This window comes from Ambystoma mexicanum, chromosome 6q, assembly GCF_040938575.1.
Source record: "Ambystoma mexicanum isolate Mex_15411 chromosome 6q, UKY_AmexF1_1, whole genome shotgun sequence".
In the NCBI taxonomy this organism is placed as follows: domain Eukaryota; kingdom Metazoa; phylum Chordata; class Amphibia; order Caudata; family Ambystomatidae; genus Ambystoma; species Ambystoma mexicanum.
The window spans coordinates 1,111,205,880-1,111,225,128 of NC_090937.1; the positions used below are offsets into that span (position 1 = coordinate 1,111,205,880).

Sequence of the window (19,249 nt, forward strand, 5' to 3'; positions counted from 1 at the left end):
GGTCTAAAGTCTTTTGCTCAAGATCACACAGTTCAGGATAGTTCGCGGTAAAGTTTGTGCCACGAGTTCCGGACGAGGTTGGTTGGCAGAAAAGTTAGTTCAAAGAGAAGGACACGCCCTCGGATTGGAGAAAGATTTCAAACACTTTCCCCGCAGTTGAACGAAACGAGCAACCGGATTTGCACAGTACTTTAAAACGGAGAAGAAGCTGTAGTTGAGGCAGACGTTCCTGGTAGTTCCTGCAGGCTCATGGTTCCTGAAGCGACTGTCGGATGCAGCCGGGAGTAATTTTGAATAAAAGGCTCATTATGTGCACCTCCCCTACATCCTGATTCATCACGTGAGTTTAATGGAGGGAGCGGATGTTCAGAAACTATTGTCTGGGTCATTGTGTTAAAAATTACATGCAGTACAGTTGACCACCATTCAAGACAAGGTTTTCAGTAGGTAGGGTATTGGTCAAGTACACATTCACAGTGGAGGTTTCTTTTTTCCACTATGGTGTGTGCCGGGTCGGATGGAGGAGTCGGACATGGCTTCTCACTCGCTGCTCAGCTGTCCTCCCATAGGTCTGGTCTTCTCAGGGTCCCATAACCTCACATTGAGGTTTCACATTCTGTGCCCTTTATCATCATTGGACCTTAAAACGGCCTGCATTTTTCTTTTGACTGTCAACGTGACCAGAGCTTGATTTTTCCCCGCCATCTTGGTCTGTGTCTGCTGGTGGGGTCCTGTGCTCCCCCTTTTAAAGTCTTCCACTGTAAAATGTCTTGATACTTGAGTGTTACTTGTAGTATCCTCCTAGGCCTCCACTCCAGAAATGCTTGAACAGGGTTTTCCTTCAATGTTTTCTAAACTCTCATAAGTTCTCAGTCTTAAAGAGTCTCTTCTTTTATTGATTATACAAAAGCTGTGTGGGTTCTGCCCTCTCTGCTAGGCTTTTCACTTCTTAACTTTGTTGCACATTTGTCCCTTTCTTGTGACTGTGATGAGCTTTCTCTGATCACAATATCCCGCGGGCCTCCGGCTTCTCCTCATCCTCACGTTACCGCTCACTTGATAGGGGCCAGTCTTTGGCTCGGCTCTTGCTCGGGACTGTTTACTCTGTGTCTCGGCTTCATGTTCTCTGGTCCGCATCTCCTGCTTGATACTGGTGCTGCAGCTGGAAAACCTACGCTTCCCACACTGGTTGCATTGGTGGTGTTCCTGGGGCATCATGCCCACTACGTCCAGCTTGTGGTCACACCACCACTGGGTTGCTTGTTCCTCTTTCAGTTGACCCGAGACTCTAAACGTGTGTGCATATGCTGGTTCTGTGAGGTCTTGTCATTGTGTTCTCTCTCTAGCTTGCTCGTCTCCAGCTGGCGTAATGAAGCTGGGGTGCTTCCCCTGTGCATCAGGCTCCCCTCTTCTCTTCTTCCTCGTCGTGTTAACTATGCATCTCATATTAAAGAGAAATCTTCCATTTCATGTGTCACTGGGTTTAATCTTGAATTGCCTTCAGCCAAAGATGAGTGCAACATTCCAGCTTACCAGGTAGTCCCATGTATGGAACTAAATTTTTTGATCTAGGGAGTTCCTCACAGGAACTGTTACTACAGCCCCACAGCCCCCCACCCCACCGGTGAGGTCCCACTTGCCTCTGGCCCGATCCCCATGGAGGGTTTTGCAGAGCAGGCGCACCTGCCTAGCCTCTCAGGGGAGCGGGTGGCAGGCTTCTCTTTGGGGAGAAGGAACGATTCGTCACAGGTAGTCTCATGATTTAAAAGCACTTACTTGGTGTTGTGCTCTTGGTATTTCCTTAGCATACAGAGCAGGCATGTTGCCTTTGTTAAAACATTTATTAATGCAACTCTATTGCTTTTTCTATTGTATATTTTGTATATATTGTATAATATAAAGTATATTTTGAACATCACTGTTTTCAGAGGCCTTTAGTTTTTTTGCTACAAGTGCTTGTGGAATTCATAAAACTATGTAAGGTGAGTGTGTTAAAGCATGATTTCAGTATTTCCCTTTTAAGGGGACCAATATACTTTTAGTAACATTTCAAAGTTGCTGCAAGGCGACAAGGCATAATGGAAAACAAATCTGTTCAATGAGTGACACACTGATTGAACTGCTTTGTTCAGACCCCAACACCTACATAAATAGGTTTTACCTATCTGCATATATTAATAATGTGAAAAAGGAAACCAGACAATGTAGCCTATGCTAGATTTGTTGGTGATTTGGTCAGTATGATGTTTATATAATTTTTTAGCAAAGGAATTTGTTAATCTCAGATTTTTTCATGTAGACTTGAGTTCCTCAGTCTGTTCGCTGGTTGAGGGATTTGATTTGAGTCTCAATCAGAACCTTTGAAGTTAACATTTGTTTTAAGGGGCTAACACGGTTTACTGAAATTCTGAATTTATTTTTGTTTCTTATGGATGCTTTGTCTGTTAGATCATTTTTGTTTTCTATTAACATCTGTACTTTTTTTTTGGTTGTAAATATCCAATTTGTACTAAATATTGCTCTTCTTTTTTTTTTTTTTTTTTTTTTTTAGGCTGTCAAGAATGAAGTCAACGTGCCATGTTTGAAAAACTTTGTGGAAATGCTCTATCACACTACGTTTGATTTGAGCTTGAGAAAGAAGCATTCCTTGGTATATGGAAAAAGTATCATGACAGATTTCTCTCAATGTATTAAAAGTTATTGTCATCTTAATTTTTTGATAGGCTTCAGATTCCCACCTCCTACTGAGTGGAACCCAACTTGGGCATTAAAAGATGAACACACAATGGAAAAATGTGCCTGGTGCCATTCGCCTTAATTGGTGCCTGCACATGACCCTGCTTCACTTGTGAGAAAGCATTTGCCCCAGTCTACTCCTCCCCTTGGGACAATTTTAAAGATGCTCCTCAGAATTTCTTTTTGTAGAAAATCCGTTTCAGGTTTCCTACTTTCTGGCATCTCTGCCACACTTAAATGAATCATTTTAATGGCTTCTGTCCTCCCACATATTCCTCATTTTATATCTCCATATCCAGCTTTAGCTGCTTTGGAAACTTTTTCTAGCAGGGGGCGCTACGCCTCGATGACTATCTACTCAGTGTCCCTCGAGGGCCTACATCTCGATGTCGACGTCATCACTGGTATATAGCGCACGCAGTGACCGTTGGCTTCAGTCCGTTTTTCCGTGAGAGCTATTGCTTCGTAAGATGGGTGCACTTCGTTCCTTCAAGAAAACTATCGAATTTAGTTAAAAATTGCAGTCGTCTGCATCGTAACCTCTGAGATCGGGGTTCCAAAATTGCCACGACTGCAGGGTGAGAATGTCCCTTATGGACCTCCATCAGGTGTGTCAGTAGTGCTTAGGATCCACTCATATGACATCAGAATGTCGGTCTAGTCTATCGATGACAGTGAAAGCCATGAAAGAGCGTAGAGGGACGTTTAGCTGCAGGTAGATTCCATAAATCCCTTTCGACCACTCAGTCGAAGAAGTGATCCTCTGACGAGTCGAGAGGCAACTCCTCGATGGGAAAAATCTAAAAGGTCCCGATCCTGGCATGGTTCTCACCACTCGTCATCGTCCTCAATGTTTGGAGAAAAGGCAGGGACGTCATTTAGGGGTTGCCAGAGGTCGCAACTGCGACCTCTGAGGTCTCCCTTGCACCTCTGTGGTCTCCCTTGCCAACTCTTAAAAAAAAAAAACACACTTTTTTTTCTTGGTAATGCAAGCTCCTGTGCTGTGGCCAGCACCATGTGGCTCTTTACTTCTGGAGTGGCTGGCTTTCTTGTTCAAGCCCCTTAAAAGAAAAGAAGAAAAAAAACAGGAGTGCCACAAGTCTAACACTGTCAGCACTGACTCTAAATAAGAAAGAATATGAATACCAAATAATGTGTCTTTCTGGAATTCTATACAATCATTGCTAGACTCATTAAAGGTTTATTTCAGGCACACTTCAGGGGATGAAACTGATTTAGTCTGTTCTTAAACGCCCCAACTCAGCCTTTCATTCTTCTGAGGTCGATAAATGAGTACCAACACAGGGTGGGTGATATTGGGTGTATATTATTTCTATATAAAGCGCTTAAGCATAAGTGCTATTTAATAACATATCATTTGGTCATGTACGTCTGCTTGCATTCACAGTAATTTCGCAATATGGGCATATGCACGTTGATCTTAATGATACATATGGCGATCCATTCTTGTATGAAATGTACATCACATTATAGTGATTTCATAACCATGTTTTTCGTAGTGTACAATGCTATGTGATGCCACTTCCTGTTTTGTGAACGGGTGAAAGGTTGTGTTCCATCGCTTCCCGCGATATCACTTCGGGGTGGGGTCAAATGACATCACTTCCTGTGATGTCATCAGGGGTCAAGGGTCGTGTGATTTCTCTTCCTCTACCCCTGGCATTTTGGTGAAATGATGTCCTTGAGAAATGGCGTCACAGATCGCCATCTTCTTCGAGTTCCTCCCCGGAACGGGTCGGCTGGCTGACCAAATCGGCGTCACCGGCTGAATGGGAGAGGTTCAGACTGAAAATGCTCAAAGTATTTGATAATGCGGCCTCAACCCCCTAGAAGAAAAGCAAGAGCCATGCCCATATCGCCAAACCCGAATGAAGGCAAAGGAGAAAACCTGTGCGCCTGGGTGTCAAGGAGAGAAATCCTCAGGTGCCTTCTGAAGTTCCTTCAAGTAGAGAAACTCCTTCAAAAATAAAGTCTTTGTCATTAATGCCGAAAGATTCAACAACAATGTCTAAGAATCCTTCAACACCTCAACTGTCGAAGTCCTCAACGTTGTTGGCGTCTAAGATTTCGACCCCTTTGACGAGAAACACATCAAAATTGTTGAAGGAGGTTGAAAAAACATTCACCCCACTGCCAAGGAAAGACTTTAAGTCATTTTGATGAATCACGTCGTTTTGGGTTACCATATGGGACACAAGGTGTTCCAGAGGCTTTAATATCAGAAGACTCAAGGATAAAGCTACATGAGACTCTGCAAACTGCAAGTTGGATAGACTGAGTTTGAAAGGCCAGATCCCTCAAACTACACTGATGGATCGTGCAGGCAACTGATGTCTGGGGTCATAGAATATCTGGGATGGAGTAGACATGCACCACTTTTTGATCATGCTGATCTCAGATATTTTAGATGAAGGACCCCAGGAGGACCCTATTCTTCCTTTTCATGTAGCCCTACAAAGGAGAGTTAATGCTAACTGGGAAACACCGGAATTAATTCCAGCAGTGAACAATACATTTACAAGCAAGTACAGAGCGTCAAGCAGAGACCTCTGTTATCCAACAAAGCATCCGACTCCAGAAAGTGTGGTGGTTCAGGCCGCCCCATCCACACAGAATGTATTCCCAACAATTCCCCCTGACAGAGATTAAAAACGCTATGATGCTTTGGCAAAAAAGGTATTTTCTGTGGGGAGTATTGCCCTTAAGTTGGCAAATGCCACGTGTACACTGGCTAATTCACTTTCACCCTATTGGATTGCATATCAATGGCAGCTGAACATATCCCCGAAGGGGAAGAAAGAGGTCTTTTTAAAAAAAAAAAAAAATATTGTCGGTATTAAATATTGTCAAATTTGGGAAGGATGCAATGTGCAAATCCCTTCAAACTGTTCTTGACTCTGCTGACAGTATCAGCAGGGCTAAGGCAGCTAGCACTGTAATGCGCAGATTTTCCTGGTTAAAGTCCAGTTTTGCACCAGATGTGCAATCCAGACTTCTTAACGTGCTCTTTGATGGCACACATATTTGGCAGCAAGGATGACGAGAGCCTTGAGAAGCTGCAGACCTCCAAAGCAGCGGACAAATCCCTTGGTTCTGCAAGGACTGCCACATACTCACCCCACTGGAACAGCGTGGAGGGACAGGTCCTTTTGTTATTACTCCTCATTTGGAAGAGGGAGGGGACTGTGGAATCAATGAGGTCTGAGAAGTTTCCCTGTGGTGGACGGGGAAGAGGTGCTAAGTTCACCCATGCAATGGCTACTTCACCCTCAGCCACTGCATCAGCCGCCTCAAGATCTTTCTGATGCCATAGTCCACAAAAACCCACTGGGAGGCAGACTCTCACAGCATCTGAAAGAATGGTGGAGCAGGGCTACTGCCTTCCCTTTCTAAAAAGGCCTCAGGACCATCCACTGCGGAGCAACTCTTTCAAAGTTCCAGATCCGCTCCTTGTGCAGGAAATGTTGACTCTGCTGGAGAAAGGTGCTGTAGAACCGGCACCTGTAGCGGATCAGAACAAGGCTTGGTACTCCCCTTACTTTTTAATCACCAAAAGGACTGAGGATTGAGACCCATCTTGGACTTTAGAGACTTGAAAAAGTTCCTCAGGAAGGACACGTTCAAGATGGTTACTCTTTCTCAGATCCTTCAGTCCCTCCAACTTCAGGACTGGATGCCATCATTGAACCTTCAGGATGCTTACTTTCATGTGCCAATTCATCACCATCACAGAAGGTTCCTGAGGTTCACCGTTGGCGGTTCTCATTATCAATTTCGAATTCTGCCATTTGGGGTGACCTACGCCCCAAGGGTTTTCACCAAGTTGATGGCGTGGTGCCACCAAATCTCAGGAGAGGGGGATTCACTTCTACCCCCTACTTGGACTATTGGCTGATCAGGTAACCTTCTCCCGAACAGGCCATGGTACATCCCTGCTCCACCTATCACTCCTTCCACAGACTGGGATTCTCCAACTTCAAGAAGTCCCACATGATACCATCTCAAAGGTTCAAATTCTTTGGGGCAGTCCTAGATGCATCCTTGGAAAAAGCCTTGCCACCTGAGGTGGGGGCTCAAGGCATTCTGCAGATGGTCACCAAATTCCAGAGTGCCCATCGTTTTTTTTTTAGGTTGCTCAGTCTCATGGCGCCCTTCATTTTCCTAGTGCCCGAGGCTCGCCTGAGAATTAAATCTATCCAATGGGCTCTTCTGTGGTGGGCCTGCCAAGGACAACATTTTGAAGGTCGAACCCTTTTAACCATGGCCGGAGATAATTGTAGTGACGGTCGCCTTACTCAAGGGGTGGGAAGCCCACACCAACGATCTGACAATCTGCAATGATTTGTCTCCATCGCAGTCCAAACTACACATACACCTTTTGGAGCTGTGGGTGATGAGACTAGCGCTGAAGGCCTTTTTGCCCTCTGTACGGGGAAAGAATGTCCTGATAATGTCGGACAACACAGTGGCCATGTACTACCTTAACAAAAGAGGAGGAGTAGGGTCACTACCACTGTGCAGAGGGGCAATGCAGCTCTGGTTCTGGGCAATGCAAGAAGGAATCCCTCTGTCGGCAGTTCACCTAACCGGAGAGAAGAGCACGGCGGCGGATGCTCTGAGAAGGCAGAGCACAGTGTCCCACGAGTAGGGAACTAGCTCAGGAAGTCCTGCAAGAGATCTTCACCCTTTGGGGAACCCCTCAAGTGGATCTGTTCACGACCAGTGTCAACAGGAAGTGCGATCAGTACTGCTCAAGGGACTTTCCCCGAAGAGGAGCTTTAAGGGGACGCGTTCGTAGTGGACTGGGAATTTCCACTCCTGTACGCATTTCCTCCAGTCCCTGTGATTCATTATCTAATCAGGAGGTTAAGAAAGATCAGGAAAACCATGATCCTAATTGACCCAGATTGGGCCAGGAGTATGTGGTACCAAGACCTTCTAGACATGTCCATTTGCCCTCTAATACGTCTTCCACAAAGAGAGGATCTTCTCTCGCAAGAGGAAGGTCGGGTTCTCCATCCAGAGGTCGACACTCCGCCTTCACACATGGTTTCTGAGAGGCTGAGATATAAGGATTGGGACCTTCCGGATGACGTAATGGAGTTTTAGAAGGCCAGCAACTAAATCCTTGTACCGGTGTCGTTGGAACAAGTTCAGTAACTGCTGCAGGGATAAGAATGTGGATCCATTCAAATGTAATGTTCCTATAGTACTATCTTTCCTTTTACACTTGGCCAATTTGGGGCTCCAGGTTGGCACAATAAAAGGATACTTGGCGGCGGGATCCATTTTGAAGCGCTCCTCAGAAGAAGTCTTATTTCAAAATGCCCATAATTGTGCAGTTCCTGAAGGGGCTCACTAACGTGTACCCTCCAATACCCTTTCAGGTACCTGCGTGGGATTTACATTTTTATTTATTTTTAAAGTTTTTATTAAATTTAATCAAACCAAACAACAATACAACCAAACATGCAGTGCAAATTACAACAATACAATTGCTGAATACTCAATTTTGGTCACTGCCACCACCCTCGCACCCCCCTTCATGAGCCTTTTTGTCCTTTGCGCTCTGTATCTGCTGCACGTGGCGGGGTCTCACTTGTGGGATTTAAATTTAGTTTAAAATTTCTCACATGTATTCCATTTGAACCTTTGCATTCTTGTCCACTAAGGCTCCTTACTTTAAAAACAATACGTTTAGTGGCAATTACATCAGCCCGCAGGGTGAGTGAGTTGCAGGCACTTTCTAGTAAGCCTCCTCACACCATTTTTCATAGGGATGAAGTTATTCTTAGGGTTAAACCCTCCTTTGTGCCAAAAATTGTCCGACTTTCATCTGTCACAAAAAATAACATTACCTTCTTTTTATCCTCCTCCTCATGCAAGTAATGAGGAAGAAAGATTACACGGACTAGACCCAAAAAGGGCTCTTAGTTTCTATATTTCCAGATTGGCTAAATTCCGACAATGTGACCAACTGTTTATGGGATATACTGGACACAAATTGGGTTTAGCAGTAACAAAGCAAATATGGATCATTTTGTTAATCACTGAATGTTATAGGTTGGCTGGAAAAGATCCTCCAGATGGGCTAAGAGCTCATTCAACTGGGGGCATGGCAACTTAACAGCTCTTCAGAGGGGTGTCCCCGTGCAGGATATTTGTGCAGCAGCCACCTGGTCATCTATGCACACTTTTGTGAAGCATTACTCTCTAGATTCTTCAACACAAGCGTGTCTCTTTGCAAAAGCTGTACTTCATACAGTCCATAATTAATATTTCTGGTACTCCCTCCTCCAAATTCATACTGCTTTGGGAGCTTATTTAAGATGAGGAATACTTGGGAGGACACAATCCATTGGAAGAACAAGTTACTTAGCAACTGTAACGTTCTTCCGACTGGATGTTCCTCCTACATATTCTTCGTCAACCCTCCCAACCTACCCCGCTTTACAGTTAACGTGTGTTTACACTCAATGTTCCTTGAGGTCTAAGGGGTACACCTCATCTACTCCTCATTTAAAAAAATATGAAAAAACAGACCTGATGCAAACGTGTTCGGCTTGAGCCATTTATACTACAGATGACGTCGACATTCGACAGATGCCTCCAAGGGACATCGATGCCACAACCTCGAGCACAGCACCCCCTGGTGGCGATTTCTTCTTTTTTTTTCCCCAAAGCAGCAAATCTGAAGATATTGAATATCTAAGATGAGGAATTACGTGGTAGGATTACGTGGTAGGAACATCCAGTCGAAAGATTGTTACAGTTGGTAAGTAACTTGTTGTTTGCAGGAAGGTTAAAAATACTTTCTGTCTTGAGTAAAGTTAAATGCGAAAAGCAAATTTCCGTTCAATGTCATTGTTTTCTTTCCATTGAATGTCTGGTATATGCATACATAAATCTGCGTTGTCATTGGCATGGACCTCTTCAAACTCCATCCTGTCAAGGCATATCTTATTTTTGTAGTGTAATTTGTTTCCTTGCTATTTCTTAAATAATGTGGTCCCGTCTCTGTCACAAGACTGCAAAGTGCATACATGTTTAAGCCTTTTAAGAATGGGACAGGGAGTACATGTTTGCACTAAACCTCCCTCACTTGTTTACATGCCCTCTGTTGCCTTGTCTTAAGTATATTTATTTTTTTGCTGTTTGCTGTGAATTGGAACATGGACTGCTATTTTAATACTTGTTTTTTGGTTACTTCGTTTTTGGCCAGAAAACTAGTGGGGGTGCTGGTGAAAGGCAGCTTCTAGCTGCTGACCTCTAAAACTCCATAATCAAAGAACACAAGAGTAAAACGCACATCAAAATACATGAGTGGGAAAAAAGGCTCTCTTTCCAGGTAAAAAAATCAAGTCCTCAAAATCCAGCAAAGTTGCTAGGGGTTTGTAAGGTGAAGGGAATTAGCACATTTATGAGAATTCTCCCTAACAGGCATGTCGAAAGTTACGACTCGGCCTGGTGAACCTGAGTGTCGTCAAACGGTACCAAGTCTTCCATTACCCAGGGGGCCTCGCCTATAGTTTAGACACCTGTTTCCGATGCATCAACATGGTCTTCTTTAGGCAAAACACATCCCAAACTTAAGGAAAAAAGTGAACATTTTGTTTTCCCCCACCAAATATCACAATTTGTCGGGGATTGTGGGTAATAAAAACTGGGGCAATTTGCGCAAGGCAGACCTGCGGATTCCCTCCGGTGTCCTCTTTTCGGAAATGCATGGGGTTCCCCGTTTTCCTTGGTGGCTTGGACCATCTTCAGATTTGGTAGCACGGAAAGTCGCAGTAGGACCAAGAGAAGAGCCGCAGAGGGGTTGGAGGGAGGGTTTGCATGTGAATCCATGCCAGACCCATGTTGGAGAACAGTTACAGGTAAGTAACTTGTTCCTTACCTACGGTCACCCCAGCAAAAACAAATCTACACTCGTACTTTCCAATCATGACCCCCCTTGTAAGCCATCCCTGATGGTCTACTGAACCTCACCCCTCCCGCCCACCCAGTGAAAAGACATTTGCCCCTTCCTACGGGCAGAAATCTGCCCTCGGGGGGGGGGGGGCTGCATGAGGTGCCCCCCCACACTCCATTTGGGGTGGGGAGAGAAACCCACCCCCAAAACGTCGGGCAGACCCCCCCCCCCCCAATGGATGGGGCAGTAGGGTTTGGGCGCCATGGGGGCAGATTAGAACACCAATGTGCCCAGCTGCGCCAGGGGAAGTTTGGTAAACAAAGAAAAAAACTGAAAATGGTACGCTGCACTTTAGGGGGGCTGATGGGCACCCTAAACCTCTGGGGAATTTTCCAATGTAAAGGGGGGTGGCCCTCCACGCCCTGCACCCACACCAAATCAAAGGGTGGCCATCTCAATCAGCCCTCCCTGGGGTCAGATGCCCCTTCCTAGGAGCAGATAACTGCCCCCAGGGAGGGGTGCATGCCATTGCCCACAGTCCATTTTGGGTTGGGGGGGACACCCCCTTTCCATTAAAAAAAAATCTGTGGGGGTGGGGAGGGCACTCCCCCAACACCATCCATTTTTCCCCCTTTATCTTCCTAAGGCCCATTCCTTGGGGCAGATGAGTGAGTACCCATCTGCCCCAGGGTGGCCCTAAACTGCAAGCCCCATCCTTTGGAACACCTTGCCCACACTTTTCTGTTGCCCCCCCTCCAATTGGATGGGGGGGCACCTTGTGTACTCCTGCCTGGGGGCACAAATCTGCCCTCAAGGAGGGCTACAAGGGGTGCCCGCCCTTTCCACTTGGAGTGGGAGGGAGAGGGCCACCACCCTTTCATATTAAAAAAAAAAAGACCTCGTGGCTAGTGGGCCCCCACCCCACCCCTGTTTGGTTCCCCTTTTTTCTTTATTTTTTCTTCATGTGTTCCCTTCCCTGTTGGTAGATGATCACTGATCTGCCCCCTTGGGTCTTCATACCTGTGGCCCTATGCTTTGGGGCCTCTGGGGGGAGGAGGTTGCTTACCTAGTAAGCAGCCCCCCTGCCCCACTTCTAAAAGGGATCCCTGGTGGTCTAGTGGGCATTGCTAGCCACGGATGGAGCGCTTTGCGCCCGATCCGTGACCAGCAATGCTTTACTCAAGGTGTCGTCGGAAAGGGGAGAATCTCCAAAGCATGCATCGCACGCTGATGTGAAACTGAAGGTAATCCAGCCCCCGGGCAGTGAGGGAGGGGACTGTCCCCCTCGCATAACCCGGGGGTTGGATCACGCAAAACGGGCCTAAAAGTACAAGCTATCTAGCCCTTGGCAACCTGGAGGTAATGTCAAGGATGAGATACCTCGTCCTTGCCACTTAAGGGGTTAATCAAGAAACCTTGTGTGTATGAGTTTATTTGAATACTTTATACACTGTGAATCTCTGTGTAACTCCTCTACAGCTCACCTTGACCACTCTTTAGATAAGCCTGGCTGCACAACACGCTACTAACCTGTGTAGTCCAGACTTATACCAAAGGTTGGGTTCCTATTGCCAGGGGGCCAGGTAGTGTTGTAGTGCACCCAAAGGGTACTGCATACAATCTTGCCTAAAATCATGTAACCAAGGGGATTAAGCACAGGTAGTTTCGGGCACCTCCCTCACTTGCTGCCCCTGCCAGACATACTGGAGCCAGAGGCGGGCTTCACTCGTGAATCCCGCCAAAGACAAAACAAACAAAGGGACGAAACCTGGTTTGGCGCGCAGAGTGAATCTCAAGGACATTTCTGACAAATGGCGAAAACGAAGACCGGGCCGTTTTGCTGAAATGGGCACCCATGGATGCCTTACTGTGGCTGCGAACGCAACCCGCGGTAAAAAGTAAACCACTGCCACCAGCCATTAATTGTAGAAAGGGTAACATAAAAATGTTACATGAGAAACTAGACAAAGGTGATACTAAGTAACCCCTGCAGCACCCGATGGTAAGATAGTGTGTGCTGGGTCTAGAAAGTTACACAATGTAACTAAAGTCAATTTCACTTCAATGCTCTTGGAAACAGTAGGTTCACCAAGAGAAGGTATTCAAACCTTTGGGAAATCTACGAGACTTTCCTGTGCCACTGCACTGAAGGGGTGCTCTGTCACAATGTAAAAGATGCCTATGGAGTTTGTCAGACTATAAAGTAAAAATACATGAGTGAGTAAAAGGGCTCTCTCTCCAGGTTAGAAATTATAAGTCCTGAAGTCCAGCAAAAGGGCTGGGGGTCTTAAGGTAGAAGGGAATTAGCACATTTTTGAGAATTCTCCCTAAAGGATATCAACCTGTTAGAACTACTAACTCTATTCAAAGCCTTGAAAGCCTTTCAGGCACAACTGCAAGGGAAGACCGTCCTAGTCCTTACAGAGACCACCGCGGCCTTGAATTACCTGAACAAACGGGGAGGCACTGACTCTCCAGGGCTGTCCAAACTGTCAGAGCATTTGGAAATGGGCACTTGATTTAAACATGTTCCTCTTGTCACAATATGTTCCAGGTGGGCAAAATCTTCTGGCAGATGTGCTCAGCAGAGATGTGCAGCTACCCATAGAGCACGAGTGGCTTTGCACTAACACATTTTGCACAATGTCTTTGCAAATGGGGACATCCAGATAACTTCTTTGCAGCACTGGAGAATGCACAATGCCCAGATTATGCCTCCAGGTAGCCCAAAGAAATGTCCAAGGGGAACAGTATCTGGATCACAAGGTTGGGGAAATGTGCCTGTGCTTTTCCCCCAGTTCCTCTCCAACAGGATCATTCAAAAGATGCACCAGGAAAAAGTTGCACTAATCCTGTTAACACCAATGTGGGCTCATCAACTGTGGTTCTCGCATCAAATGAGAATGTCCCTTTGCCCTCTGGTGGAAATGCCTTGCCCATACAACATGCTGTTCCAAGATCAGGGAACAACACTGCACCCTGCCCTCAAACTCAATTTAGCACCATGGCGCCTGAGATTATAGTTTGGGCATCTCCAGCTGCTTCAAAGGTGTATGGACCTTCTTAGAGAGGCACGAAAACCTAATACTAGGCTCTGTTATTCCAGTAATTGGAAACGTTTTGTCATTTGATGCAATACTCTGAACATCAAACCAATTGACTGTTCACCTACACACAATCCTTTAACTCACCTCATGGGCTCAGGACTCATTTTTAACTCACTAAAGGTCCACCGTGCTGCCCTTTCCGCTTACACCACTTCTGAAAGCAAGGTTGCATGGTGGAAAGTCCCTGTAATCAAGGCATTCATGGATGGAATAAAAAGACTTCATCCTCTTATTTTTTATCAAACAGATGGGACTTTAAATGTTGTCCTCACTAGACTTATGGGACCTCCTTTTGAGCCAATGCACAAAGCTAGTCTTGAGGCGCTCGCCTATAAGACAACCCTTCTGGGGGCGATTACTTCTATTAGGAGAGTTGGTGAACTGCAGTCTCTCTCCACTCAAGACAAATTTGTTACTATTCACAAGGACAAGGTGGTTTTGCGCACACAGCCACGCTTTGTACCTACATTAATTTGAACCAGCTCATCGAACTCACAACTTTCTTTCAGCATCCCATTAGCTCAGCTGAAAGGAGCCTCCATACACTAGATATTAGGAGAGCAGTGGTGTATTACCTAAACCACTACGAAGGACAGATCAGTTCTTTGTCTCTGTTGCCGCTGGTAGAGAAGGGGACCCTGTTTCCAAGTCGGCAATCTCTAGAGGGATTGTTAAATGCTTCCAAGTGTGTTGCTCTCTGGCCAAGAGAGATTTACCCTTTATGTCTCGAGCACATTCTACTCGAGGCTCAGGTGGCGTTGAGACATCTCTTTGCTGCTGATCGTTCTCACTTACCACCACCATCTCCTGATGCTGCTCCCTAGTCTATGCACATTCACAAGCATCGGAAGAAATGAATTACCATAATCATATTTCTGTTGCTTGTATCTGCTTAGATTCACATGTGCACCACGTTTCCTGCCCTCTTGGAATTGAAGGGAACACAGACATCTTGCACCTTTTCTCCTGTACTCACTCTTGCATTCTCTTCAGGCTCCCTTGTGGCAGAACAAGAGCAACCAGGGACACCTCAATGTGTGATGGATCGTAGGTACACTACACATCACGATAGAGGTAGTGTTACAGGTATGCCCAGGTCGACGTCCCTTTTGCACACCATGTGAATCTAAGCCAAATACAAGCACCAGAAATACGAATACGGTGAGTAATGTATGTCATCCTGCGTTTTCTCTTGAAAATCCCTGTTAATATCCAAGTGTACAGCCTAGAGATACACTCAGATTAATTCAAAACCTTACAGCCATCACCTTTTAGTTTTGCTGTAGTCGCCTCGAGTGGGACAGGTCTGCCCAGACATGGGTCCCATGCCTGCTGGGCCTAGAGACCCAAGTGACTCTTCAATGATGAGGCCCAACATGTTTGGGTATGCTTGTAGTCTCGTACAGAAAGGATGTGACCAAGAAGTTCTTGCTGGACTACCCCTTTTGGAGTGGGACCAAGCCTGATTTTCATATGGTCTTTCCCCTTTAGCAATGGCTTGGCAGGTGAATAACGATGGTCCGGAGGGTTGCCCAGAGCATTACCATAGGTTCTGATTAATTGAAAACCTTCCAGCCATCCCCTCTTTTGTTTTTCTGTAGACATCTCAACACTGCCACAGATTACACAAGGCAATAACAACCTGTCACGATGCCTGCCCCCGGAAAGCCAGACCAGGCCCAGCAACCCCGGAAGCAGGCATCATACCACTTGAAGCATGCCCAAAAACCCCAGTTAAGGGCTATTTGGCTACAGTCCTGGCGCCTATGGCGCCAGGCTCATAAGAATAAAGTCAGTCCTGGCGCCATGGGCGCCAGGCTCATTACAGAAAACTTACCTGATGCAGACCATGCTCCATACCTACCTGATGCAGACCATGCTGCACGAAGCCACAAGCCAAATGAGGCTTAGAGGAACTATTTTACCTCAGGGACTTCTTTCCTCTCGGGTGGGGCTGTGGAAGAATACTAAGCCACACCCGGACAGCCACACGTGCTTCGCGTTATTCTGCGTGCTGCAGCGTAACGCTCACCGTGTCTTCAGCAGCTCCAGTCTTCAGCCACGCCCGCTTCAGCCCTGGAACACCTGGAACAAGAAAAGGAGGAGAAGAGATCAGAACAAAACCCTTACCTGAATCCTTGATCCAGCACATCGTCGATCTGGAAGAGAGAAGCCTTCACAGGTGCGTTTCCACGCACCTCGCAGCGCCGCGCTGAACTCACCATCCGGGGCTGCATTCCTTTACTCCATCGCGAACCCAGCATCTCCAGGCCATTCTTCAACACCTGGGGGAGACAAGAACAAATAGGTGAGCAAGGGCAATATAAACCACCCCCAAAGACTTACCTTATTACCACAGGGGGTACTCACCTCTTCTCGGGTCGGCGCAGTCCATTCTGCATCACAGCCGCACCCCGGCCCCTAAGGGGAAAAAACAAGGACAATACAACCAAACCCCAAAGACTTACCTGATTTACCACAGGGGGGGTACTCTCCTCATTTCGGGTCGGCGCAGTTAATTCTGCATCATCGCTGTACCCCGGCCCCAAAGGGGAGAACCACAATAAACTTACCAATTGCCACTTGGAACTCTTCTAGTGGTTTAAATCTGCAACCTGCAAGGAATCTGGCTGAGTGAAGATCAGACTTTTGAACCCTTACGAACGATTGGACTTTAGTCAATACTGGAACTCGCCAATTCCTCCACGCCAGTGAAGTAACTGGTAGTCTACGTGCCCCTGCGCTCGACGCAGGATGGAGAGCTCATCTTTCCAAATCATCAGGTGAGATTAAGAGGGGACTTCAGGAGTGTTCTGTGGGCAGACAAGGGGAGTGGGAAGGCAGTTAACGCGCAGATTACGGGAGGTTAATTCCCCTTCTCCATTGCAGAAAGATATTCGTACGAGTCCAACAAACGAAGCTAAGTGGGTCTCTCCAGTCTGTCATCTCAGCTCTACGTGTTACTCTGGTGGAAGCAACAGCGGGCCAGTCCAGATCGACGCCCCCGTGGGAATCAGGTGAGCGTAACACAACCTCTCCCCCACCTGCTAGTTCCCACTTCTGTGTCTCCAGAGAGGATCCCGACTCCAGTTACTTACCACATTGATGACAGTTATTGGCCTGTTTTTAGGCAGATTGTCTCTCCCTCCACAGCCCCCCCCCATATATTTCAGAGACCCAATCATTGGTAATGCTCTGACTCTGACAAAACATTGAATCGACCTACTTTAAGAAAAAAGGGCAGATCTGAAATGACGCATCACTGCATCCAACAGAGGGCCATTGGAGGCCAGTCTGAAGCTGCAGATCCTGAGTTAAGTGGATTATCCAGCTCTTTCCTGGTGTGCAGTTAGTTACCCTTGGGGAGAGGTTGTTCATACGCCAGGTAACATGCTCAAAAGCCTTAGAATGTTAATCTAACATGGTCTGCTCCAGCTCTACCCACACCAGTCTTAGTCGGAAAATGTTTTTCCAAGTACCAGCTTTCTATTCCATGAAGTGAACCCAGAGGGTAGGGCTATATACCCTTCTTCCTTACTGCCAAATATGCCTCATCTTTTTTTAAAACATCAGTCCTTTTCGTGGCTGTCTGCATAATAGACCCTGCCATTTGTGTCAGTATTGACCCCGCATGTGTTCGCAAACAGCTTTGGAGGTGGCACTTAACCTTACTAAGCCTCCTCTTCATGATCTAGAGCAACCTCAAGTCCGGCCCTTATAGCAGAACATTTTGCTGGCAGGTAGCTTTCCTCAAGCCACGCCACGCTTAGAGCATTTTCTGGCCACATTCCATGCAGACCTCTTTCCCTTCCCCTCTGGGTCCTTCAAAACCTCAGAGTTGAGGTCAAGGATTGTGATGGCTTTTACTCTGCCTTCTTGCAGAAAGCTCACCAGGTGATCCAGAACCTTTCTTCCAGGACACAGTAATTGCGAGCGACCTTGCTGATAAAACACTCCCTATAATGATTGCAGGGTTTCTCTTGAGTAAAAACACTAGGCCAGGTACATGATTTAGAATAGCAGTTGGTTGATCCAAGATGGCCTGGTGCCAATCCTGAGTATTATCAGAAGTATCTACATTTGTGAAGTTTTGCTCCATTTTATGGTCCCTTTGCCGCACCTTTCAGGTCAAAACAAATATGTTGAGCAGGAATACAATTGGGCTATTCTCACCACTGAGACCCAGACTAGTAACTTAATTCTGTTGGCCACTCTGCCAGAGGTATGCTGGAATAACATAGGATGCTTATCATTCCATATGGATGAGGACTCACTGCCCATATCTTTTGCATGGCTTTCTGCCTGTATAAATCATGGGACCTGTGAATACATAGAGCAAACCATTGTACCCTTCACAGACTTCGGCTGTGAAAACATAAATTCTGAGGATGTTGCATGGCAGCATTTTTAAAGAGACTCGTGAATTTTAATTGTGATTTGGACACCACGAGACTTGTAAGATATCCACCTCCACGCTCATCCTACATGTCCTCATCCCCCAATATCTGCATAATTGTAGAACAACGTCCAAACAAGATCTGCAGAGGTCTTGCCATCATTCACAAGACATCATGACCGTACACCCGACTCAATGTCACCACCATTGGCTCTTTAGAAAACCTTTGGCATTTTTTGCTCTCTCCAGTGGACAGTCACTTCATCTGATCTACAGACCATCCAAGCCCAAAACCTCCTTCAATGAAGACCTCGGTCTCGGTCACTACCATGTCTCTCACACATGCAATCATCTAACTCGGCGACATCAACATCCCTGTCATCCCAGCAACGAAGTAAATGAGTGGATCTCCTCTGGCTACTCACCATTCAACCTCACACACCACACGAAAGAACCAACTCACCAGAAAGGTGATGTCCTTGACCTCCTAATCATTGCTGTGTCCGCCCTCCATCACCGGTCTCAATCTGTCAACCCCCTTTGACATTAGTCACACCTCAGCAGTCAATGAATGAGCCTTCAGATTATTCAATAACTTCCCTGTGGAGGCTCTCACAGAAGATTCTACTTCACATTAACTGAGCTACATCAGTGACCTGGACTTTGAATCGCTTCTCCAAGAACTCAACATCACCCTCGCAATCAACATCAACCGCCATGCCCCAGTGAAACAACACACCCTCAAGCCTAAACCTTCTGCACCCTGATACAAACAAGAACTTCACTTCATCAAACGACACAACAAAGGAATTGGTGAAAATCCTGCAGCACATCTGATCTCGCCCTGCTCAATTAACTCTGTGCTACACGCAGATGACTGATCACCACGGCCAAGGCTAACTACTATAAAAACACCATATCCAAGGCCAGCAATGAAATCGGAGCCCTCTGCCATCAACCATCTGTCTGACCCACCTTTACTGCACTGTCTGCCGCCATCAACTTTGAATCAAGATCTGTGTGATCCGCCAATGCACAGACACCAATGCTACAACTGACAAGTGAAAAGAATTTTAC

The 19,249-nt window shown here is 46.3% G+C and overlaps 1 protein-coding gene across 6 annotated transcripts in view; it reads left to right on the plus strand.

Moving 5' to 3' along the window:
* Positions 1-19,249, plus strand: part of FRYL (FRY like transcription coactivator) — a 3,055,992-nt gene that overhangs the window by 587,593 nt on the left and 2,449,150 nt on the right. For all 6 annotated transcript variants that reach the window (XM_069631694.1, XM_069631695.1, XM_069631691.1 and 3 more), the window contains one exon: positions 2,552-2,650. In XM_069631694.1, the coding sequence (XP_069487795.1) occupies positions 2,552-2,650 (99 nt within the window). The remainder of the gene's footprint in view (positions 1-2,551; positions 2,651-19,249) is intronic.